At 36.4% G+C, this 25,471-nt stretch overlaps 1 protein-coding gene across 1 annotated transcript; it reads left to right on the plus strand.

Annotated features, from left to right (window-relative positions):
• Nucleotides 1-2,906: 2,906 nt before the first annotated feature.
• LOC140141770 (deoxyribonuclease-1-like) lies at nt 2,907-25,471 on the plus strand. The gene is made up of 11 exons (XM_072163637.1): nt 2,907-3,041; nt 3,901-4,093; nt 9,676-9,770; nt 12,859-12,948; nt 13,911-14,014; nt 14,676-14,794; nt 15,099-15,253; nt 15,910-16,006; nt 18,212-18,264; nt 19,896-19,989; nt 25,179-25,471. The coding sequence occupies exons 2-11, from the start codon at nt 3,914-3,916 to the stop codon at nt 25,221-25,223; spliced, it is 1,032 nt and encodes a 343-aa protein (XP_072019738.1). The 5' UTR covers nt 2,907-3,041; nt 3,901-3,913; the 3' UTR covers nt 25,224-25,471.

Raw genomic sequence — 25,471 nt, forward strand, 5'->3', positions numbered from 1 at the left:
CTCAATTAGAATCGGCTCGCCAGTGATCAGAGTGTTTATATACGTCTCTTTTTATCCACGACACACATCACCATAACGAATTTTCATTCCTCAGAGAAATTACCACTTTAGACTATTTTATTGAATTAATAGTTCGCGCGATAGATGACCCAGTGAAATGACCACGAACCTATACACGCGATACATGGCAGAGGGCGGTATGACATGTAAAAATCATCGGCAAACAACAACAAGAACTTCTGTTTATTTTATAACCACTGCATCAATTGGGTTTAAAGTTCAACTCAAGCAAAAGTCTACTAGTAGGTGAAAGTGAATTTAAAATACTGGAATAACCCAAAATATGGAAATCCACAAAAATTATTTCTCAAACAAGAAAGCGAATATTTTTCAAAGTAGGATTTTTTCTCGGGTAACAAAAATACGCTTCCTCGCAGTGTAGTATATCCGTATTTCATTTTGTCACTGGGGGAATGGGAATGCACCTTTTGGCAACATAATAAATGGCGCAAATGCGCGCAAGCATTTAACATTAAAGCCAGTGGCGGCGCCACGGGGGGGGGCAAATACCCCCCAGTCAGAACTCTTCCCCCCTGTTTTTCCCCCACTAAAAACCCAAAATATGTTGATTTTGTCTCCCCTGAAATTCACTTTGCCCCTCAACACCCCCCTCAGATATTGGTACCTTTGTCATTTTCATACAGTGGCGAAGCTGCCGGGGGGGGGGGGGGGCAGGGGGGAAATTTCCCCCCTGGCAAACCCTATTTGGGCCCCCTCCCCATTTGGGCCCCCGCCCCCTAGCGCAAGGAGAGAGTGAGAGGAGGGGAAAAGAGATGGGGAATCCATACGATTTACAATACCATACGATTATTATTCGGGCTGATGAGGCAACATTTTTTGTTTGGTGGTTTTGGGCCCCCGCCCCATACAAGCTTGCCCCCCTGGAAAAAATCCCAGCTACGCCACTGTTTTCATAAATGATAAGGGGCTGTGCAATAATTATGAACCCCACATTTTTGGGATCCAATTTGCAAACCTTAAATGGTCTATATACATGTTGCGAGCGCGGCGAGCAGGAAAATTTGCATATTTAAGCGTTTCCGTGCGGTTTTCCTATAAGCATCTATATAGAGCGTTTTATTAAAAAGGCGTCCCAAGACTGTGTTCCAAAAATCCCGTCTCCCCCTCTCGGCTTGCTAAAATGGCTTGCCCCCTCAAAAAATGTCTTGCCCCCCCAATTTTACTCTCCCCACAGGGCTCATAATTATTGCACAGCCCCTACCATAGCCTGCCAGTGCTGGTGGTTAAGCCGAAAGCCGTGTATTTTAAAACCAAAAACGTGACTGATCTTGTAAATTGCTTCAACTTCGTCAATACTGCTGTTTTTCGTGTTTTGCCGGGGCAACAGGGAGGGGGGGGGGGCAAGAGTTCTGACCCCCCCCGTGTGGCGCCACCACTGGCTTTATGTTAGGGCTGTGCAATAATTATGAGCCCTGGGGAGGGTAAAATTGGGGGGGCAAGAAATTTTGGCGAGCCAAAAGGGGGGCAAGCAATTTTGGCAAGCCGAGAGGGGGGGCAAGCGATTTTTGGCACGCATTCACGGGGCGCCTTTTTAACAAAACGCTCTAAAAAGGCTTAGGAAAACGGTACGGAAACGCTTTAATATGTAAATTTTCCTGCTCGCTACGCTCGCAACATACATCTAGACCATTTAAAGTTTGGAATTTGGGATCCCAAAAATTTGGCATGTTCAAAGGGGGCAAAGAATTTTGGCGGGCCGAGAGGGGGGGGCAAGCGATTTTTGGCGGGCCGAGAGGGGGGGCAAGCGATTTTTGGCGAGCTGTTCGAAAATTTTACCCCCCCGGGCGGGCTGATAATTATTGCACAGCCCCTTAAATGCTTGCGCTCTTCGTGCGCATTTGAGCTCATTTCAGTGCGCCATTTATTATGTTGCCAAAAGGTCAGTGCATCCCCATTCCCCCAATGACCAAATGAAATACTGATATACGACACTGCGAGGAAGCGTATTTTTCGTGACCCGAGAAAAAACCCTACTTTGAAAAATATTCGCTTTCTTGTTTGAGAAATAATTTATGGATTTCCATATTTTGGGTGCCAGATTTAAAGCTAAGTATTTTTTAAAGGAATCGGATAGCGTCGGTTAGCAATATTTGCACAGTATTTTTGTGGGACATAATTTATGAGAGCACGTCAGACATACCAATGAGATTGGATGAAAATTTGCAAAGTTCGTAATTTATTCCAGTATTTTAAATTCACTTTCACCTACTAGTAGATTTTTGCTTGAGTTGAACTTGAACAAAACCCCAATTGATGCAGTACGGTGGTTATAAAATAAACAGAATTCTTGCTGTTTGCCAGATGATTTTTACATGTCGTACCGCCCTCTGTCATGTATCGCGTGTATAGGTTCATGGTCATTTCACTGGGTCATCTATCGCGCGAACTATTAATTCAATAAAATAGACTAAAGTGGTAATTTATCTGAGGAATGAAAATTCGTTATGCATGGTGATGTGTGTCGTGGATAAAAAGAGACGTATATAAACACTCGGATCACTGGCGAGCCGATTCTAATTGAGGTAATTTACATGTTTTTAAACCAAGAACGCGCACCGTCGACTCGACTCTGCACTGGTGCGTGCCAGGCAATGGTATCTGTTTCTCAGTGTGTGTTCCAGTACAGTATGTGTGATTCATTGTATGACGGGGCTTCGTAAGCTTAACACACGTACGTGTAGGCCCTACTGTTACAAGTGAATAACGTACATGTAGATATCAAAAGGTATTTTATTTACACTAATAGATTTACATACCGGGTTACATGCTACACACAAACTATTTGCAGCAGACCTGTTTCATTTATGTTTAATTGATACGACATCTGATGATAGTGATCAGGAAGTACTTCCTCATTTGCACAGCTACAATACTAGTTCATTCGGACAGGAATTATTGGTACTGAAACTGGTAGGCCTACTGTGCAGTGGTAGTTCAACAGTGTACTCAGCAGTGTACTGGTACGTATTAACTACTATGTTACATTGTATCACATCTTTTTCTAGGGTCTGTGATTGTATGTATAATTATATAGGCCTATCTGCACGTCCGCTTGACTTTCAAATTCTTACGTCTTCATAATTATAATTTTAATATTATACTTCAGGTAAATATTTTGTTTACTGTTTCTAAATAACAAATAACATTAACTTCATTATGTTACAATGCGCTTACCAGAACACGATCATGTCAGAAATTAATATTTTGTTCTGGGTCTGATTTTAATATTTGGACTACAATATTAGTCCTGCCAGCAAGACTTCAGTCTTTATCATAAACATAATGACATCTACGGACCTGACGAGTTACAGTTACTGGAACTACTACAATATGCGCTATGGGATGTGTTGCAAAAATTGGAAAATGTTAATGATATTTGTAAACACGTTTAATACCCCTTTAACAAGGTTATCTGGCAACATTTTGTGAATGTTTTCAAAATTTTGTGTTTGCTGTGCATGAGATAATGATTGTGTGCGGGGAAAGACAAGTCGGTAACCAGTGCCAATGTTTTGAATACCCCTCTGAATTTTCAGGGATAAAAACGGGGACAGTGGGGGAGACAGCAAAGAGTTTATAATTGTGTCATTAAAATTACTAAACAGGACGAAAATGTGAAAAATCGGAAGAACATTTGGAACGGAAAGTTGAACAATCGAGACAAAATGAGACATAATTTTGGCTTTTGCACACCATGGGCTACCATGCCCACACTAAGACTGACTTGCAAATAAAATTGTCAATTATAGGGTCATGTTAGGTTTTAAAAATAATTACAGAACTTCATACTTTTTTGTCCAGTTTTATAATTCTTTCTAGTTACTCAAAGAAGATGGCAACCTCTAGGCTCACTCTATTGGCGTTGATGACAACACTAATTTTCATCGGTAGTGCTTCAAGTGAACCCCTCTCTTCGCTCATCAAGAAACCGCTTCGGATTGGTGCTTTCAATATCCAAGTTTTTGGTGCAACAAAGTTTGGTAAATCGGAAGTGGTGGAGCGCATTGTAAGGGTATGTATGCACATTATTTTCAAACCTTCTTGTATGAAATGGACTTTTTTTTTTTAAACCTGATCATTTGGTAAATTTGTAATATTTACACATGTCCCAAAAATAAAATCTGCCAAATCCGTTGTGTTTGTCAGGTAAGTTGGGGTATAAATTGACAATATTTTGCGTACCATATTTATTAGGTTTCTTTTTTTTATATTTCTCTTTTTTTTTCTCTCTTTTTTTTATTTGATTGGTTTGATTTCATCACATTATAGATTTACGTATTTCATTAAATCATATCATTGTCTATTTTTGTCTTTACCATTTACTATTTCCTATTCCAGAAAAATACTAATTCAAGTTCTGAGTTCTAATTTTTGGAAAACACATTTTCTAAACTATTTCATAATCAGTTATCAAAAATAACAATATTAAATATACGAACTAACTATTAGCCTATACTCAAGGTTTTGAATGCTTAGACTTGTGCCAAGTCTTAGAACTTTGTGACTACAATTGTTAGAAAACATGCCCATTTTCCCTCAAATTACAAATTAATATTAAAATTACACTTTTATTTACAGTTAGAACTAACAAAAGGATTAGATTTAGTCATGTTTCATTTGGCAAAAGAGGATAATATTTTTTTCACCACATAAAAATTAGTGCTGTGTTTTTCTGGAATAGGGAATAAATACTACCTTACTATATACATAAGCTTTTTGATTCTTAATTCAGAATGTAATAAACTGATACAATCGGGATATTTCCCGTAGCGATATTCACTAATTGAACGTTTATTTACATTTATTATTTCATTATTAATAGTATTAATTTTTTTTGCAAAGTAATAGTCAAAAATAATATAACCTGCTTGTGTGGTTTTAATTTTAACATTGTAAAGTTGCAAAATTATTTTGTCAACCTTGTTCCATATTTTCTTAATTTATTTGCAACCAAAAAAAGAAATGCTCAATAGTCTTCGTCGTTATAATACATGACAATTTTATTTGTCCCCACATTTGTACCACCTGAAGTTTGGGGAAAATGACCGGTGATAAAAAGGTTAAGGTATTTTTAAAGTATGACCAATGCACAGCTATGGCTTTAAAGATGACTTGTGCTAAGTTTGAGCTCTATCATGTCTATAGGGGGTGCATAGTTTTGCTCCCACATTTTTTTTTTGAAAACGTACCGTATTATGGTAAAATATGAAATAGGAGAAAATTTACTTTAAAGTTATAGCATTGAAATGTGAATATTTATTAGCTAATTAACATAATAATTATGATTACATATTGTTATTTTTCACTTGAATTTTATATATGCAACAATTTGTTCTATCCCATTGATGTTTTTCGGCCTGTAATTAATCTATTAGTTGATTATTAAAGCAATAGAATACATAAGAAATAACATGCATGTGTTAATATCATAGGAAAATGCTCGTTATGACATTTTTTGCCTCATCTATTGAAAGGGTTTCATCCGTAACTTTTGAACTTGATGTGCGATTTTTATCAAATAAAAAGTAAAAGAAAGCTGAATGTTGACGTAATATTATTAGAGAAAAAAATTAATGTTCTGATTTCTGCCGAACCTAACATTTTTTATCCATAACAGCTTTAGGTCCCCTTTAGGTCACCACTACTCATTTACTAATATTGTTCTTTTAACCTTTTCTGAACCTCCCCTGCAAATTTAAAAGACATACCATTAACTTTATTTACAAAACATTGTGGTACATCTATTATTGAACCTATAGATATGAAAATGTTGATGCCATCATTTTTTACAATGTGTATTTTGCCAACCACTATTCAAAAGGGCATATCTTCAAAAGTTGTGAGCCGATTGAAATAATTGTTTTGGTTTATTAAAGCTAACGATTAAGGTTGCTTTACATACCAAAATATATTTAATCAACTTTTCAGAAATTGGAGAAAAAGAGGGCGCAATGAGGGGCCTCTTATTTTGGACACCCTGTACTATCAGTGTGACACTATTGTTTGGTTTGAATTTGTCCAATTACCGTAATAATAATATCTCCAACATTCTTTTTCCAACTTTTCTTGCGCCAATCCAAACTGAATCACTTTTTGTTTTATTAACATGATTAAGATGCAAACCTGAAATTTCGGTAAAACGGGCAAGGAATTCTATAATTGTGGATCACTAGTTATCTTTTCAAATTTTTCTCCAAATTACTCATTTGAAATTTTGGCTAAAAATTCTACGAACATGCGATTTTCACCGTATTTTCTCCTAAATTTAAAAGGAAATTATTAATTCAACCTAACTAACAAGTAAGAAGTTAGCTCTTGGAATAATTTTACAAGAGCGAAATGGAAATCATGGATCTTACTGTAGAAACTATAGAAACAAATGGTGGACTTCACCAACCCCCTCTATGGTCATCTTTGATGGTCGGTCCTTCCCCCGGTAAGTTGCTGGGGTAAACATTTTATCACTAAATGAGCGCAAAGGATAGATCTACGATTAGCGTGGGCCGTTTGGGTGTCAACACTCGCGTTATTTTATGACGGATAAAAAATCTTAGGTGGGAGAGGGGTTGGTGGTGGTACAATCTTCGTAGTCCTAGGGTTATTATTTTCCATTCGTTATTATAAATTTATATATTTCGAAGATAATATGCACACGACATTATAATTAGCTGATTAGAGTATTCAAGTTAAAAAATCAATTCAAGGATGCAGAAAGGAATTTCTTCCTACACTCTTAAAACAAACTAATCAAAATGATTAGAAACTAATCAAATTTGATTAGACTGCCGTATCGATAGGTGACTTACTAGAATCTAATCAAAATGATACGGAGAGTCTAATCAAATATTTGATGAGGGGAACTAATCATTTTTTTTACAAGTTATCTAATCAAAATGATTAGATAACTATTCAAATTTGATTTGATCAAAATAATACGTAATATATCAAAAAATGAATAGTTTACTAGTTGCAGTTGATTAGAATCCATTCAATTTATTTGAATCTATTTGACTAGAATCTGGTTAAAATTCTAGTCATGTTAATTTGGGGAAATGCGTCATCTCTTGTCCGCTTCACGCTAAGAGAGGAACACTATACGACTCAACACTGTGTTAAATAGCCATCGAGTGTATTTGATAGCATGGTGACACGTATTACAGAAATTATCTATAAAATTACGGTCTTAAAAGAGGATGGCAGAAAATTATAATGTATTTGCTTGAAAATATATAATCTATGGTGTTAAATAGCGTTTGCCCTGTGTTCTTCACCCGTGGTTTTGTTTCCTATTATTTCAATTGAGATTCTAACGTACTTTTAAAACATAATGAACACAAAAATACAGATGCTAGATTAATATATCAATAAAAGTGGATTTCTTACTAGTGCCTATGTCCCCACCGTACTGTACAAATGTGTAATGGCGGCCGACCAAGACCCCGGATACAGCAGCGTGCGTACTTTTGACCAATGAAATCCCTCATTATCGTTGACGTCATTTTGATGAGTGTGTCGATTCAAAGTTTTCTGCGATGTTGATACTAAATCGCATCAAACGATATGATTCGATTTAAAAATGATAAGGGATCTATTCAAATTGATGAGTTTCTATTTAAAAAAAATGAATAGACTTTCTATTCAAAAAATGAATAGGCTGTCATTAGAGTGTAAGGACCAAGCATTTCTATTTTTCTTTTTTACCTGTCATTTTTCTCCCATGGAATTTCTTCAGATTTGAACATCACAGCCTACCATCAGCATGATCAGTGGTCCCAGTCCGCCCCTCCCTCCATTATGTAGCATGACAAGCACTTTGATGACTTTAATGTGGATTCGTAATATCCGCGCAGTTTCAGTTTGCAGTGCCACTTCTCTCTAAATGAAGTGGCACTGCAATATTTGTATTAATTTACAGGGCAAACTATCGATGCAAATCAGTTTGTTTTTAGCATGTTTACGATGTGACATGTTGAATTTCATCAGTCGTGGATTGAAATATGTCACGTCTGAACATTAATTATTGCAAAACTGCTGATCTAGGTAAAATTTAAACAATATGGTTATAAATGCTTCAAGGTTGACTTGACTCTCAAACCAAATGTCGTGCTTTTTTGGCGAACCTGGAAACCGTACTTAACACGTTTCAGCGTGTGTTTTAGGACACCAACTGCCAAAACGTGTCAAGTACGAAGTCCTGGTTCGCTAAAAATCACGTCATTTGGTTTGAGAGACCAGTCAACCTTAAAGCATTTATAACCATATTGTTTAATTTTGCCTGGATCAGCAGTTTTGTATTAGCCTAACCCTAACAAACCCGAGTACTACAAACAAAATACTACAAACAACTTCACTGCGCGTACGTGCGTACAACCCACAGAATGGTACAATCGTACATCCCACGATATGATGACGCAATCGCCCTAAGTGATAGGCCTATATGGGCACGAATTCGCTGGCCCGGCCGGCGTAAGACTCGTGGATAAGCCATGTGGATAAGTGTCGGCAGCCTAGTGCTTGGCATACGAGGGGTACGGGTTCGAATCCGACCCACAGTAAACAACTTCTTTGTTTGCATTTCTCTCTTTATTCTTCCCTTCTTTCCCTGACAGTTGCCACAAAGCCCTACGAGGGTTAGTGTTAATTAATTTTTAAAACGTAGCACTTTTCAATCCACAACAGATATTTAGAATAGATGATACCGTAAAACCTCGTCCACAAGCATATTGAGTGCTTATATTGAAAGCTAAATTAATCCAGGCGCCATCCATCGTCAAGATTAGAATATTATGGAGTTTTAGCAAATAAATTACCGAAGTATATACAAGTATATTTGAATATATTCAAGTCAAGTTAGCTCAATCGATAAGGCGTTCGACTATGGTGCGAGAGATTGCGGGTTCGAACTCTGGTGGTGGCTAGATTGAGTTAGCTTGAAATTCCCCTGGACAAGGAACTTACTGCTAATTTGTCTTGTTGTAACGCGTACGAAACTCGGGGAGCTGATCCTGGTTGCGATGGTTATTTGTGGAATGTCTAGGGTGTGCGCTCTTGAAGCAGCAAAATTGTTGTTTAATGGTTTATGGAATGATGTGGGCGTAGTGGTCAGCGACAACCTGTAAAGTGTAACGAGGCTTGTGGATCAACGTCTAGGCGTTGTGCCTGTGCGTAGCGCACTATAAATCACTGCGCTTTAATTGTTTTTCATATACAAACAACTACTAATTCCAAGACTAATCTATTGCATTGGGATATTTATTATGCTTCGTTGTAATATAACCTTCATCAAATCACTCTTTGCTGTAGACGAGGTTTTACGGTAGGCCTACATGTTGAGTATGGAATTCAACAGGTCGCATTGCAAAGTCTTTTCAGGAGGAATTGTATAGGGCCTATGCAGAGGCAGTGGTGTGTAATGCTTCCCCCAAGTACCAGTAGTGTACCAAACCAAGACGAGGTTAGGAGCGCACCATTTGATTTCCGGGGGTGGGGCGTTTTTTTGGGAAAAATCCCACCCTAATGAGACGAAAAACTAGAAACCACTAGTGAGAAATTGATCTAATGCTTCTGTTTTATTGTAAACTTAATTTCTTGCAGATAATCAAACGTTATGACATATTATTGGTTCAAGAAATCCGAGACAGCACAGAGAAAATCATCAAAGAGTTGCATCTTCTTGTTAACCTTGAACTGTAAGTCATGATATTTACTGATAATTTAAAGGAAGTGTCCGGCAATCACAACATTTTGCCTTATATGTTAGAAAAATAATTATCAAGACATAATCAAGCACGAATCACGTGATTTTATTTTAAACAAACTCATATTGGCCATAACAAATAATCTAAACAGCCGTTTCTTAACGCGCGATAATCCAAATTCCCGGGCACTGAAGGGCGGATTTAGAGGGGGCGCACCCGGCGCGCGCCTGACTCTGTGTATTTTTGCAGAGCAGCGCCTGACTTTGTGTGGGCGCCGAGCCGCGGCGGCGGTGGCTCGGCGCCCCCTCTATTGAAAATTTCTGGATCCGCCCTGCTACATGACGTCCCAGTAATACAATGAAGGCTGACCGTTGAGCACAAATAACCATTACGTCAGTGCACTAGCATATTTCAGCGCGGGAATTTTGAATATCGCGTGTTGATATCCGGCTGTTTGTATTCGTTTTATGGTCAATATGAGTTTGTTTTAAATAAAACCATGTGAGTCGTGCTTGATGATTATTTTCTAACATTATAAGACATAATGTTATGATTGTATTTGTATAGAAATAGAAATTGATTGCCGGAGACTCCCTTTAAAGGTCCGTAACCCGATCGACAACATCATCTCCCGATTTTTTTTCATTGGTCATGAGTTTTGGTATCACACAATAGATACTATTTTTCTCATTACTACCCTGAAATTTGACACTCACGGTCGATGTATTTCCGGAGAATTCACGCAAAACATGCTCAATTACAAAACTTCCAACTTATTGGGAGCTGCCTCCGTGACGCAGTTGGTTAGCGCATCGTATCTTAGAGGTACGAGCGGTCCCCGGTTCAAAATCGGGTAGTGAGAGGTTTCTTTTTCTGCTCCATTTTTTGAACCCAAACTTTTTTACATTCATTTGTAATGTACATATTGCAAGGGGAAATATATTTTATTTTTTATTTAGTATTGGATTGCAAATTTTGCCATTTATTCACATTTACGCAGAAAAATCTCTCGTTTTTTCACAACGCAATATTTGATATTTATATGTAATTTTAAAGACAATCCATATCCAAAACCAATAGGGTTACCCCTTTAAAGTTCTCAATCGTGCAGAATAAATCTAGTCACCTTGACTTCGAAGTACTAAAGAGAGTTGGGGTCGGGCGATATTCCAAAGTATTTTATAGTTGTTCGGAACGGTGTATTTATGATGAAGTTAATAAAAGCGAAAACGTGTTGTTCCGAAGAGTTGTTTGTCCGAAAGTTATCGGGAGGATTGTTTAAGGGTCTTATACCGAAAGGTCACTTGCCGAAGCTGTTTTGCTTTGTTTTTTATTCTAATAGTAGTGATAGACTATGAAAAGTTGATGTGTCAGATAGCTTCTAGGGCAGATTGTTATTTGAAGCAGCTCATCTTCCTGAGCATTTTGACACCTTTAAAAAATAGGTTCCCTCTTTTAAATGGGCGTTTCTGTGAAGAAACAAAATAGAGTCTTTGCTCCGGAACGTATGTTTCCTTCGGACAATTTACTGTTTGAATTAATGACTCTTCGGAATAAAGTACTTTCAGAGTAAACACCCTTCGGAACCAAAACACGTCGGAATGTCACCCTGACCACAACGTGGTTGTCCGACACGGTCATGCGAAGAGTGAGGGTGCATTAAGTTCGACCGTTGGCGTTGTGAAAGCCCACTCGATCATAAGCAACCGGGCTTTATTATTGTGTACCCGGATGAACATAATGAGAAGCAAATAATTATCACTCTTTTTGTATGTGGTTATTTACGCACGTAATCTCCAAGATTAAATCACCTGTTCCTATGATACCTAAATAATATCTGATATACATCATACACACAAACAAACAAACAAAACAAAATCCCTTAACATTTTATATAAGTTATGAATTTATTTTCACCAGTCAATAGCAATTTCTATTTTGATTTGAACCAGAGACCGCATTGGCAAAGCTCTAGAGCTTCAAATTAAGTATTACCAAATTGATTTTTTTTCCTGTTGCGGGTTCGAACCACACCACGGCCAGTGTGTTGCGTCCTTGAGCGAGATAGCTTAATTCCCAATTGCTTCACTCCACCCAGGTGTAAAATGGAGAGCTGCTGGGGGGGTTGGAATCAGTTGCGTATCGGTTGGAATCAGTTGCGCATCAGTTGCGGACTTGGTGAAGCAGAAATGATTCTTAAATATTCTAATGGCAGCGGATACTTAGGTCATGCTTATAGGTGAAGCACGCGATAAACCACCAACATTTGTTTAAACAGTTAAACACCCTTTACATTAAAGGCCACACAAACCTACACTCATATAAATTGTTCGTTGGCATTACTCAGTAAGTTGATGTAAGTCGTTGCGTCAACTTTCCGAGTAATGCCAACGCGTACAATTTTGAGTAACGCTGACTCGATATCATTATGTTGGTCGTACTTATTTACACTTACTTTATTGAGTTGTTACAACTCAGAAAATGAAACTAGGTTAGCATAATTTTCTAGAGGTGTGCTACAGTATACAAAATTTTGCCCTGATTACAAAAATAAGTATTTGAATACTGCTAATTGTGCAGAAAATGATCCAATTACGTGAATTAAGTAACAAAGTACCAAATTGGAATAACTCAAAATAATAAGTACCAGTAACTTAATATGAACGAGTTACATCAACTTACATGTTGAGTTACAATAACTCAACTAATTGATTCTTTGAACCTTGTTTATTTTCTAAGTTCCCTGAACTTGAATTCAGAAGTTGGCATTACTTAAAAAGTTGACGCAACGACTTACATCAACTTTTTAAGTAATGCCAACAAAGTTGATTAGTTGACGGAACTTTTGAGCTTTTTCAGCATTTTTAAGTTCGAATAACTAAAATGAATTTTGTTTTGGCAACTTTTACACTATTTTTGAGTTGTCCAAACTTACTCCTTTTAAATTGCGCCAACAAGGCGAACAAGTCATTTCTATGAGTGTCCAGACTGAAACTGCAATTTTGTTGTTGTAAATCCATAAATTTTGAGTTTATAAGAGTACTGTATAGTCATGTTAAAATTATTTTTCTTGTTCCAGGCCAGAATCGGAAAGGTATGGCTTGGTTGTGAGTGAGCGCCTGGGGCGAACATCGAGTAAAGAACAATACGCATTCTTTTACAAAAACTAGTAAGTGCTATGATTTGCATATTTTTGGCAAGATTTGGCATGATAATGGTAATCTAAAAATCCCATGCACTATTTTGTGTTATGGAATACAATAGCTGGAAGAGTCGATTTTACAAATAGGTCTTGGCTTGGGCAAATCGATGACGTAACATTGGCCGTCATCGGTTCATATAGGCCCCTACTAGTACTTTCCATGGAGTTATTTCAAATGCAATTTCTCAGTGTAAGCTATTCAATCTATCCTGTATTTTTATGTAGGCCTACTACCGTTTGTTTCAAATGTTATGAACATTTCTTGAGTAAAATACCTCAACCTTTCTACAAATCAGTGTTTATCTCGTCATTTTGATGTTCTATCCCGTGTTCTACATACTGCCTCTTTATGTGTACTGACGCAAATAATACTATCAATAGGATTTGTATCAAATGAAATAGGTTCCCCCTCATTGGGAGTCATATTTGTCCCGCTACATCCCTTTTAAAGGGATTTTATTTCGTCATGCCAGCATCGAAGTCTCTCCAGGAAAGTGCCATCAAATTAGTGCGGATGCATTTCCCTGATCAGGGCCCGATTATCTCGATAGTTTGTCGATTAAGATTTCGAGATATGACGAACTTCAAACATTTCGGGATTAAACAATGAATGTCGGATCAGGGAAGTGCCACACCTAGTGCCACTTCCCTGGTCGGATACAAAACGATAACATATCTTCTATTTTTGAATGCTGTTTGTAACCATGTTTATATTAAAGTATTTGTTCTTTTCAAGTTATAAACTATTCAAGTAATTAATCTCAGAAAATGTGGGGCACTGCCACTGATTGGGAATGTAAGCTGGGATTACATAGGGATTAACCGGTTGGTGTAGCATTTTATAACATTGTGTGATTTCCCACAATTTTTTATATACCAGATTGTAGTAAAATCTGATTTAATCTTTAAATATCTTACCATGTTTTCAGCGAAGGTAAAGTGGAGGTGACTGACGAATACGTATTCAATGATGCCGCTGATGATGTGTTTGAAAGAGAGCCCTACGTGGTTCGATTCCGATCAAAAGTTACTGGTATGTTCGAATCCAATTGTGTTTCTGTTATAGGTTCAACTTCAATCTTGATTGAATTAGATTATACAATGTTGCAAGTTAAAGGACGTCAAAAAATTAAAACTAATACACACAGAGAAAATAATGTTCTCTTAGTTTTGACTCTTCATACCTCTGATTTCAACAGTACTTGAAAACAATTCTCTTTATGTGAATGGTGAAAGAGTGAGTTTCACTCTAAATTGGAGTGAAAAATGGCAATAATGGAATACACACTTTCTAGAATGATACCGTAAAGATTCACCTAATGGCGCTATGGGTTCATTTGACATAAGTGGAATTTTAGGCACGACCTAAAAGTGCCTTCCATAAAATTACCACCAGCAAATATATAAAGGCACGAAACCTTAATTCTTGTTGGGATTTCAGAGGAAGGACCTTGATTTGCACATGCAATTTACCACAGACAAAGAAACCCAAGTGCGCCATTAGGCGAATCTTTACGCTATTTCACTCTTCCAAGGGGTTAGTTATGGGTGAAATTTGCCCACAAAATACTCCTTTTCCCTTCTTTCCATTTGACTCTATTGGATCAGCAAATCATTCTTCTGTAGTACAACTCACCATTTTACATTTAGAAAGAAGTACGCAATTTATGATATAATTGTAACTTTTTCTGCAGCTCTTACTGATTTCGCCATTATTGGAATTCATATTAAGCCATCTGATGCAATTAATGAGCTGAACAACCTAGAAATTGTCTATGAAGATTTGCTCAAACGATATGACAATAAACTCAAAGTAAGTTGAATTGAAATGAAGAAACATACAAACATAATTATAGTGTCTATGAACACTTGTTAAATTGGTGTACACGCAAGAGTTTTTAAGATGTAACTCAAGAGTTTAGGATATAAAGTCAAGAGTAAGTTGCACCAAAACAAACAAACAAAACAAGCAACACACATTTCAATAAACCAGAAGTCGAACGTGAATCAAGCCATTGGTTATTGTGTATTTTTGCAAAATCAAGATTGATTTGTATTAGCCTATTATATTTATAATTATGTTTATATTTCGTCACTCCGTTATTTCAACTTGCCAGGACGTGATATTTGCTGGTGACTTCAATGCCGATTGCAGCTATGTTGGCAAAACTAAGTGGGACAAGGTCACTTTCCGTTCTGATGACCGTTTCGTATGGCTTATTGGGGACGACGTGGATACTACAGTCGCAAAATCGGATTGCGCATATGACAGGTATAACAGCTGAATAATAAGATTAATATACTCTATCTGGCCGATGACATGGCGTATGCACGAGTTTACAGAGAAGTAATTCATTGGAAGAGCACCAGCGCATATATACAGTCACCTTCCGAGCCTTATTTCACCCTTGTACAGATGAGCACTCGATCCATTATAATGCCTCTTAAGGTGTCTCGAGAAGTATTTCTTGAGCTGCATATCTCCTTGTCTTGGGTAGGCATCAAACAATTCTCTGAGGTCTGTGGACTTAGGACCATACTCCGGATTATATTGATTTTATTAGGTCCTCCGAAGCTCTATTGTGATCTAGTTACAACACTACCATAATAAAGGTATCAAAAAAAAAAAAAAAAAAGTGGCTTGATCTTTAATTAATAGCATCTCAACCTCAGAAACTGATGTCCTTTATATGGTTCTCTAGAAGATTTGCCTGTTCTATATCAGTGGTTCTATTATTATCAGAGATGCCACTTTTCAGGAAATTTCCTGACCAGGAAATTGTAAAGAAAATTTGCCGATTTCTGGAAACTTTTACTCTAGACTCTTCCTGTGCAAAAGAATGGGGAAAAGTGCATTTTCAGAATTTTTAAACAACACCAAGTAGCATCTCTGTATTAAAAGTCTCAACCAACCTTTCTTTTCATTAGAATTATTATAGCAGGTGAAGGCATGGCTCAAGCATATGTACCTGGAAGTGCAGATGTCTTTTACTTTGATTCAGCATTTGGATTACCGCAGGATGAGGTATGTTCATGATCTTGTGCCTGATGTTTCTGTTTTAAATCCTTTGCTTTTTGCTCAGAAATAAAACCAAACTGTATCACGTGGAAGGGTATAGACCACGTGATTGTTACTTTCCAACTAGCCAGTGTTCTTATTATGAAAGACAGTGATAGAAATACTAAATCGCGTCTGACGTCACTGTCAATCAAATTCCCTACGATCCTTGATTGGTTAATAGCGCGTAAAAGGAAGGCTGATTTATTTGGTGCCGATCGGAGAAAAGGAATAGCAGGAAATGGCATCATTTCTAGGCATTGTTGACATGGTGCCTTCGGGAAAGGAATTTCGTACTATAAAGACCCAACTTTTGAGATGGTTTGTATGTTTGAAGGTGCAAAATTAACAATAAGGCGCCCGGTTATACCGCCGCGTTCATCAGTCATCATCACGACACTTGTAAACAAACCGTGCTCGAGTTTGTTTGACAGATGACGGTATAGGCGATTTAGTTTGTTTTTTTATCGCTGTCTTTCATTATACTCATGTAATGTCCACCCAGAGACGCAAAGTGAAGAAACAGAATTTAACACTAATACCGTAAAACCCCGTCTACAAGCATATATAGTGTTTTTTTTATTTTATAAAAGCTTAATTAATTCGAAGCAAGCGTTAATATACCAATACAATAGATCGGTCTTACAATAATACTTGTTTGTATATGCTTGGATTACTTGCTCAAACTCCATAATGGCGACTGGATTAATGTAGCTTTCATCAGAAGCACACTATATGCTTGTAGACGGGGTTTTACGGTATGTTAATAATGCTTATCACTTGTTGTGAAATAACTTGTACAAACTATAGGCCTATGCATCGTACTGAGATGTTGATGCGTCTAAGGTACGAGCTCCGCAGGGGAGTGCATTAGACGCATCAACATATGAGTACAAGTACATTATTTATTTTTGTACAATTTCACTCCCAACAAGAAATACGCATTTATTAACCTATCTTAGACAAGAAAAATACCCCGTGATTTTTGCTATTTTATAACAAAATCGTCACTTACAATGTTGGAAATGCAAGCAAATATAAATACTTTAAGTGCTAGAAAAATGAACAAGTCCGAAAGCATTGCACTCCTAGCATTTTTCTAAATCTTACTCCGATTAGTCCTCACTATAATAGTATATGAAAAGCCTTTTAATTACACTGGACATGCTAAAATAACTTCTGTATAATGTATATGAATACATGAATACAAAACCCACCCAAGTCCATGGGAAGTGATTTTGAGAGAAAAACCTGTGTATCATTTTAATTCCTTAAGTTAGATTTACCTGGTCAATATGGTAAGTTTTACGTGCAAATGAGTGGATTAAACTGTATAAAGTATGACGATTAGCATTTCAGGGACTTTGTAGGGTTCATTTTAAATTTTGGACTCGGGTGGTTTTTTGAATCATATACAAAGACAACAACGTTGGAATGAGATTACCACTAGTAACATAATACAAAATAAAGCACACATGTATGTATAATGTTGATAAGCATTCTGCCATGTAATATAAACCACACACGTTCCTTTATTAAACCCATTTTTTTTTTCAAACGTCACTCTCCAGCAATGAATGTGTTACAAGTGGACTTTTATACATACTGGACTTCAATCAATGTGTTACAAGACTCAAATCACGGAATTGGGTGATTATTTCATACATGCTATTTCTCACATGCTCAATAAACACAGATAATGAATTTGAGTTGTTCTTTCATACATATGACAGGCCTATGTATAGCAACAATTTCTCATGCTTAAAGAGGAACAAGCACATCTGGAATAATGAACTACATAATTGAGTTATGTGGCCCAGGGCATGTCAGTCCAGACACCACCTAAGTCCAGACATGTATACAAGTATACAGGAGTGTGATCTATAAGGACAAGGTCACCTACCAACTGGCCAGTTGACCAGGCCAACGTTTGTTCCTCTTTAACTCAATTTGGCCAACGTATGGACTTGGGTGGCTTTTGTATTCATATATTCATATATTATTACAGGGCCATTAATCAAGGCTTGGGATAAGAAGTTCGATTTTCTTCTTATTTTTCCTTTCGTTTTGATTTTGCTATTATTACTCGCATAACTTCAAAAAGATTTCTTGGCTGACTCGAGTAGGTTCCACAGATTTGTACTAATGATGTGTGTATACTATCTCTTACAGGCGGTAGCCGTCAGCGACCATTACCCCATTGAGATGGATCTCCTACCAAAGGCGTAAGTATTCAGCTCAATTAAAAATTCTCATGCCATGAAAATAAAAATAAAGGTGTTTCAACTTATTTTTTGTAAAAAAAAAATGTTTTGCTGAGGAAATGCAGTGCAATGAAAATAATTTTATATCCAGTATCAGATGAGTTTAGGACAGTCCGCCATTTTGTTGGTAATGTCACTACAGCCAGGATGAATTTCTAGGTTATTTGGTCAAATGAACAGTATTTTATATATCAGATTCATGTAAACCATAAAACGTTTTTAAACGTTAAAAGAGATTAAAATCTCTTGTTCTGGTAACCGACTGTCTGTATAATTCTACTTTAATTGGTTCTGGGTATAGATGAAATTCTGGAAGCTACAATTGTGCTATACATATTGCATGACCATTTAATGACGTGTACTAACCGATTGCTTGATTTTTTCCCAGCTTAACTCGGAATTGTAAAAATAAATGTCATATTACACCCATTTTTAACAACTAAAATCCCTTTAATAAAGCGTTAAAGCTTACCCGTGCTTTATGTGTGCTAATATTATTTTATAATAATGATAAAAATAAGTAAAGGGGCATTAATCATAATATTATTCTAAAATAGCATGTACATTGCAGCAACTGCCCCAGTAACCGTCTTCCGCCCTCTAACGTTTAATTAAAATTATTATCGTGCCTTGGCTGTTTTTTTGGGCGATACGTGCAATACCGCCATCTATTTTTTTCTCATTATTTCTTATTGTGACAACTTTGGCATTTATGGTATCACGTAGTCAATTTCCGTGAGGTGGAAAGCACGAACATTTTTAAAGACGTTTCGGCAAACTTAATTATTTTGTTGATTTCTAGAACGAACTGTTGGACATCTATAAAGGATGAGAAGGCAAATCTAAAAGGTTGTATAACTTAACTAGCATAATACGCCTCCATACATGCTATGATCTCAGAAATAGAAGATGGCATATAAGTGGGAGGATTTCCCTAAGGAATTAAGTGAAACGCGGTGTTTAATGAGAGCCCTCTGTCGGTCGGCGTGTACTGAACTTGGCTATTCCAACTTGACATTCTCAATTTCTGCTCAAGAATTATTGTGTCACTCCGAAAAGAATGAACAAAAACTGTAATATCCCTATACACGCTGGTATGCAATATGTTACTCCATATCTAACCTGCCATATATCGGAGGATCAAAAAGTCCCGGACAATCCGACTGACAGAATACACTAGGATCCACAACATGCTCATCTATTTGGGGCACAGTTCTTAAAACCCAATACATTTGCACATTTATTCAATGACCTTTGAAGATTTGGGTACAAAAACTCATACTCTGCAACTTGAGGTCAAATTTTTGCACTATGATTATGTAATTGAGGTTATTGGACTATGTCATTGGGATGAGGCTATTGTGGTGCAAAGTGATATGTTTCACAATCTGAGATATATAATACAATACAGAAACCGTGGAGTTGACCATGCTGTTTACATCATTTGTAAATCTGCCTGGACACTTGACAGAGGGAGTAAAGGGTTTCCAAGTACCACTCAAGTCCAATATTTGACTTTTCATTTTGATGAAAATATTGTCTTTTAGCGTCAAAAGCAAATTAAAAACATAGTGTAAATATCCTTCATAAAGTCCCCAGTGTGTAAGCAAGAAGAGTGTTGGGACCTTTGACGATTTGCTGACGGAGATAGAGGAAGTGGAGCGGATTGAACTTCTGAAAGAAATGGTATAAAATATAGAGATAATATTTTAGAGAGGGTTGAAACCGGTTTTAAATACAAGTGATTAAAGCCTTAATGTACGATCTTTTTCAGAATTTACCTTTATTTTTTCAAACCCGATTTTTTGGCATATTTGTAATACTTACACATGTTCTAACTTAAATCTATGAGCAAACTGTCAAATTCGCCCTATTTGTAGTAAAACGGGATGATTTTCTGTTGGTCCGACATAAAATCATAATTTTTTAGATTATGATTTTATGTCGGCCACGATCGCAAACCGTTGTCTCCTACAAAACTAGTTTGGTTAAGCTCCCTCCACAAGTGGATGGAGCGTAACCAAACTGGCCGCGTAGGAGACTAACTCTGAGGCCGCACTCGCTGTCCTAATCCAAATAGTGCGAGATGTTTCGAGTGATAGAGGTGAAGTTTATGATGTTGTTTCTTTGCAAATTCCCAATCTTTTCGCGTCCAAATATATTGGGAACTTTCATAATGATTACATATTATCATTTTGGAAGAAAAAAAGAAAAATTTAGAAAGATCGTACATTAAGACTTTAATGGGGTTTATTTTGTGGTAACCTCGGAACATGTTTGGCAAACTTGTTTGTAGGTGTGATAATTTTGAGCTTAGTATATCAAAAGCATTGATACAAATTGGCTGTGATCGGTAAGTAGTGAAACTATGATAATGATCTCATTTGATCGTATAACATCACGACGTTGGTGAAATTGTAGGAGAAAAGATACGTGACGTGTTTTATTCACTATATATTTGTACGAGTGTCGCCGTTCGTCTTGAAGATGCTTTTAGACAAAATTGTGCAGTGTTTTAAAACCGGAATTTGGACTCTTTATCTTATTATTTCTATATCGTGAATTCAGGGAGCCTTGCTTTGTTAATACTAGACAGGATTAGATTTTCGTGCGTGAACGCCTCGGACGTCAATTTCATGTCACTTCAACCGCTGTTACCAATGGGTACATTTAGATCAGTTTGACGTCACGTGTTCATGTATCAGATATGAAAATCTAATATACTGTATATAATCACTGCTAATAGGTGACGGGCTGTGTCTACCGCACTGGGTTATCTTTTTTAGATGGACCATTTAAAACCATTTTGAAAAAAAAAATACAAAATCGCAACTTATACATACTTATGTGTGCCAAGAATATATTGTACTCGGGGATCATGGTCTTTAGTGCAGGCACTGTATAAATTATTCTTAATGTCTATTTATCAGGCACCTGTAGTTGATAAACATTCACATGATTCCACATTTAACAAGCTTAATAGACACTTACATGGCGTAGCAAAAGTTACTCATGGTTTGGTTCATACCTCACCCTTTCCTTTTCCTTTTTTTAAAGTTTGCAGCACACCGAATGTACTAACACTAACCCGGACGCACGAGACGAATTATGATAGATGCCTTTATGCAAAGCTGTGTTATACTAAGAGGGTAACAAACCGACATCATTCTTCATAGGCATTAGTCATGTTTAGTGTTTCGTTTCTACGTTGGTTTTTGTCAATCAAAAGGATATAGCTATGTTTTGGGCCTATACGTTTCTGAAGATTAACGCTGCTGCCACTCCGGAGTGGTAAGAAATTCAAAATAAGAAATGCTAAAACCAGTGCGCTCCAATTTTGATATGATGTCGAAATAATATGTGTTGAATACCGAAAGACCGTTTAATGTGAATGAAGACAATGATCTCTTACCAGATTATGAAATTCAATACTTCTGCCTGTTAGGTTGTCTGCTCTGATTGACATCTGACAAGGACGAAATACATCTTAATCACCATGTCTCTTCATGTAATTGAATAGCATGTGTAGTTTTTAAAGTTGTATTGTTTCCCATATTTTCGATTATCACCATCCTCATGACTTTCATCCGCTATATACTACTATAAGTTATTAACCTCTTGAAGACGTCTTTTATGTGTAATTTATTTGCGCGATGTCAGAACAGTCTTTGTTAGAAATTAGCCCGAAAATGTAAAGCCGTTAGACATCATATAAATGTGATCATGACAACATCAGGATGAATTAGCCTGTGACTAAAAGTCTATTTTACCAAAAGGTTTATTTGGAATCGAATACTTTTAATATCTATTCATATGTCCGTTCCAAACCACGTTCATTGTCTATTGTAATCATGCCATTGTCGTGCAATTAAGATTTAATTGTCGTGCACGTTTTTTGCAAGTTTACATGAAAGTATGAATAACTTATCGTAACCTTGAAGAAACTTACATTCTTGCTGTCTCCAACAGTGGATCAAACACGTGACTTAGATTGTATACCCCCTCGTCTCTGTTCATAAATCATCACCCCTTCTCCTGATCTGAATTGATTCTTTGATCCATCTTGCTTTTCTATCACTCTCTCTCTCAAGATGTTTGACACCCCCACCCATTGATAATATTATTAGCCTTGGCTATACATGGTCACTAATAACTGAGTTCTTGCAATGGCTCTCGGATTTCTTTCTTTTTGACCTTGTGTATTTTTTGTTGACTCGCTTTCTCCGCCTCCCTTCTGTGCTCATCCAAACGTGTTTGATCTACTGTTGGAGACTGCTAGCAAGACTAACATCGCTACCGGAAGTGACATAACTTCCCGCCAGTCATCAGCTGTTCGATCATCACAACAACATGAAGCTTCGAAAAAGTCAGTGGTTCACTGACGAAACTGTCAGCAAGAAAGTTTCTTCAAATTGGTTTTGACAAATCAAAAACTTTTAGATTGTATAATTACCAAACCTGATGAACCTGTTCCAATATTTAACATATTACCAACCATAACCAGAGATTGTGTTCTCAATTCACAGGATTATAGGGCTAGGCAGGTACTATAGGTTTCTCGATGAATAGCTAGTGGTCAGGCTTCCTAAGCCATTAGGCTTTTATTTTTAAGCCCAATTAGTCTTATACCCATACGTGCTTACAATTTCACATCTTACATCACCTATAAATTAATAAAATGGATCCACTTGGTATAGGGCTAGCCTGCTGGCTTAGGAAGCCTCGAGAAATCGGACCTAAATATCTCACTTTCCGTCACACAGAAGATAGAAGCAGGATGTAGGCCTATACCGCTATGGTCGATCAAAGCATCAAAGATCCAAATAATAGTTTTGTTAGGATCTTTGGGTCGATGAAAATAAACATGTTATGATTGAGACTGTCTGGTCTGATCGACCAATTGTACAAAAATACAATATATCTAATAAAAAAGTACAGAAAATGATCTTAAATAAAGTTCAATAATACTATAATGTAAATCGATTATAGAATAATGTAAAATAATACGATGTTTTAACTGAGATATATAGTATAAATAATATAGCATAATATATATTAATGTAAGCCTACATAATACATAATGAATACTTATGTATTTCAAACAATTTACCAAGTCAACGTGTTTATGAATTTAATGAAGCATGAATATTAAAATGATGTCTGACGAGGTCCCTGCGAAACCATTCCATTGACGAAGCTAAAACGCTTGTGCGTTTCTTATCAACTTATGGCCTGTCATTCAAGTCTGGAATATCACTTGATCAGTGCCGAGGTGTCAGGTCCTCTCTGGCACTACAAATTTCACCCAGTTGACTTATTATTTTGCCAAAAGAATGTATTTTTGTGATACCCCATTCTCGAGGTGGGGGAACTTCCATAAAATGACTGACGGGGATGAACAGCGACATTGACCCCCATTTTCAACCTCCTCTCACCCAATGACCCCCTTTTGTTTTACTGAACTCCCTCTTACCCAATGACCCCATTCTTTGTTTTCCTGTCACCAAAAGATCCTCCTTTTTCAAGAAGTTTGGATAAAATCTCTCACCGAATAACCCCGTTTTTTCTCCAAAAAAATCAAGCTTTGATGACTTTTTGAAAATTGTATCAAAAATTAGTCAACTTTTATATTTCGAGCCATAATCTTTCCCAGTCTCATGGATATTAAGCCCCAAAGACGTCTTTGAGTAAAAACTGTAGTGTAATGAATGACTAACGTAATTTTAACCAATGAAAAAAAATATTTGTGTGATCCATCAAAAACCATTCCATGCTCTTTTTTAGTCTATTTGATTGCGATGAGAGACAAATTCAAGCTTAGCTTACAAATTCTTAATCTAATAGATTAAAATTGAGCTAATCTGAATTAAATTACCATTTTGTTTTTATCCAATTGAATTTTATATCTTAATTTGAATTAGTCTTGAATACGTTTTTATTTTAATCCAAGATTAATCCATGCTATATTTTAAATATCAATCTTATGGATTTGAATTTTAATCTATAAGAGTAAAAAAATTATAATCTAATTCAGATTAGTTCAGTTTTAATCTATTAGATTAATAATTGTAATCTAAGCTTGAATGTGACCCTCATCGCAATCGAATAGTAATTTTTTAATCATAGATATTTAGAGAGTAGTTATTCGTGTTTAAAGGTGTGGTAATTTGGAGCCCTTTCCACTTCTCACTACTTTTCACTCGCGTTCTGTCTATCTTTTCTTATTATAACGGATAATTACGATGACATAATTTGATTTGAGCCGTTGAATAGTTTGTACTATTTAACGGCTATGAAATAATTAGTTTCGGCTGTGTTTGTGCAATTGTATATTTTGACATCGTGCTATATTTTTATCATTGCACGCTCAGGCATTGAGTATTTGTGTACACAACTTACTGAACGACATACATGTTTTTTGACATTCTAAAATTGCACACCTCGTTCATTATAGATGAATATTATTATTGCAAAAGAAAATTTCACCCTGCAAAGTAAAGTTGTTCTTGTTTAATACTATGGTAATTTTTAGCCTTTGCACTTCTCACATTTCACTTAGTGTTCTGTTCATCTCATCTTAACTACAACGATGGCATTGATTTGAGCCGTTGAATAGTTTGTATACTTAGTACTATTCAACGGCTGAAAAATGATTTGTTCCGTATCGTTATCATGGTTATATAAAACAACTATTGACTGCTTATGTGTGTGCAATGGTATGAATATTATTTTGATATCGTGTTATATTTTTTACCATTGCACACTTCAAGCATTGAATATTTGTATACTACAGACACCTCTGCATAACTAAAAAGTTCATTTGCCTAAATGTTAAGTCATCTATTAATGTACTTTTGTATATTCCTTCTTTACAGATCAGAGGAGCCGGGACAGGTGATGAAGACCGAATGCTCAAGTAGTGTTAGAATACGTGAACCGTCCACAGGGTTAAAATTAATAGCAAGTACATTGCTAGTCCTATTGAGAAGGTGACAAAAATAGAATGCTTGCGTTTGAAGGTACATTAATGATGAACTATGCTAACTTTTATAGTGTGTGAGTTCTGTGCAAACTGTTTTGTAATTTTATATATTTATAGGTATACTTATTCAATATAAATTGTTACATTTTGAATTTTATAATTTTTCTATTTTTTGTTGGCATGTAA

This window comes from Amphiura filiformis, chromosome 20, assembly GCF_039555335.1.
Source record: "Amphiura filiformis chromosome 20, Afil_fr2py, whole genome shotgun sequence".
NCBI classification, from domain to species: Eukaryota; Metazoa; Echinodermata; class Ophiuroidea; order Amphilepidida; family Amphiuridae; genus Amphiura; species Amphiura filiformis.

Excerpts from the sequence above, each read along its gene's own strand:
- LOC140141770 (XM_072163637.1), top strand. The coding sequence starts at position 3,914 with ATGGCAACCTCTAGGCTCACTCTATTGGCGTTGATGACAACACTAATT. Across the intron at positions 14,795-15,098 it reads GATATGACAATAAACTCAAA|GACGTGATATTTGCTGGTGA; the intron begins GTAAGTTGAATT and ends TCAACTTGCCAG. Across the intron at positions 16,007-18,211 it reads TTGGATTACCGCAGGATGAG|GCGGTAGCCGTCAGCGACCA; the intron begins GTATGTTCATGA and ends TATCTCTTACAG.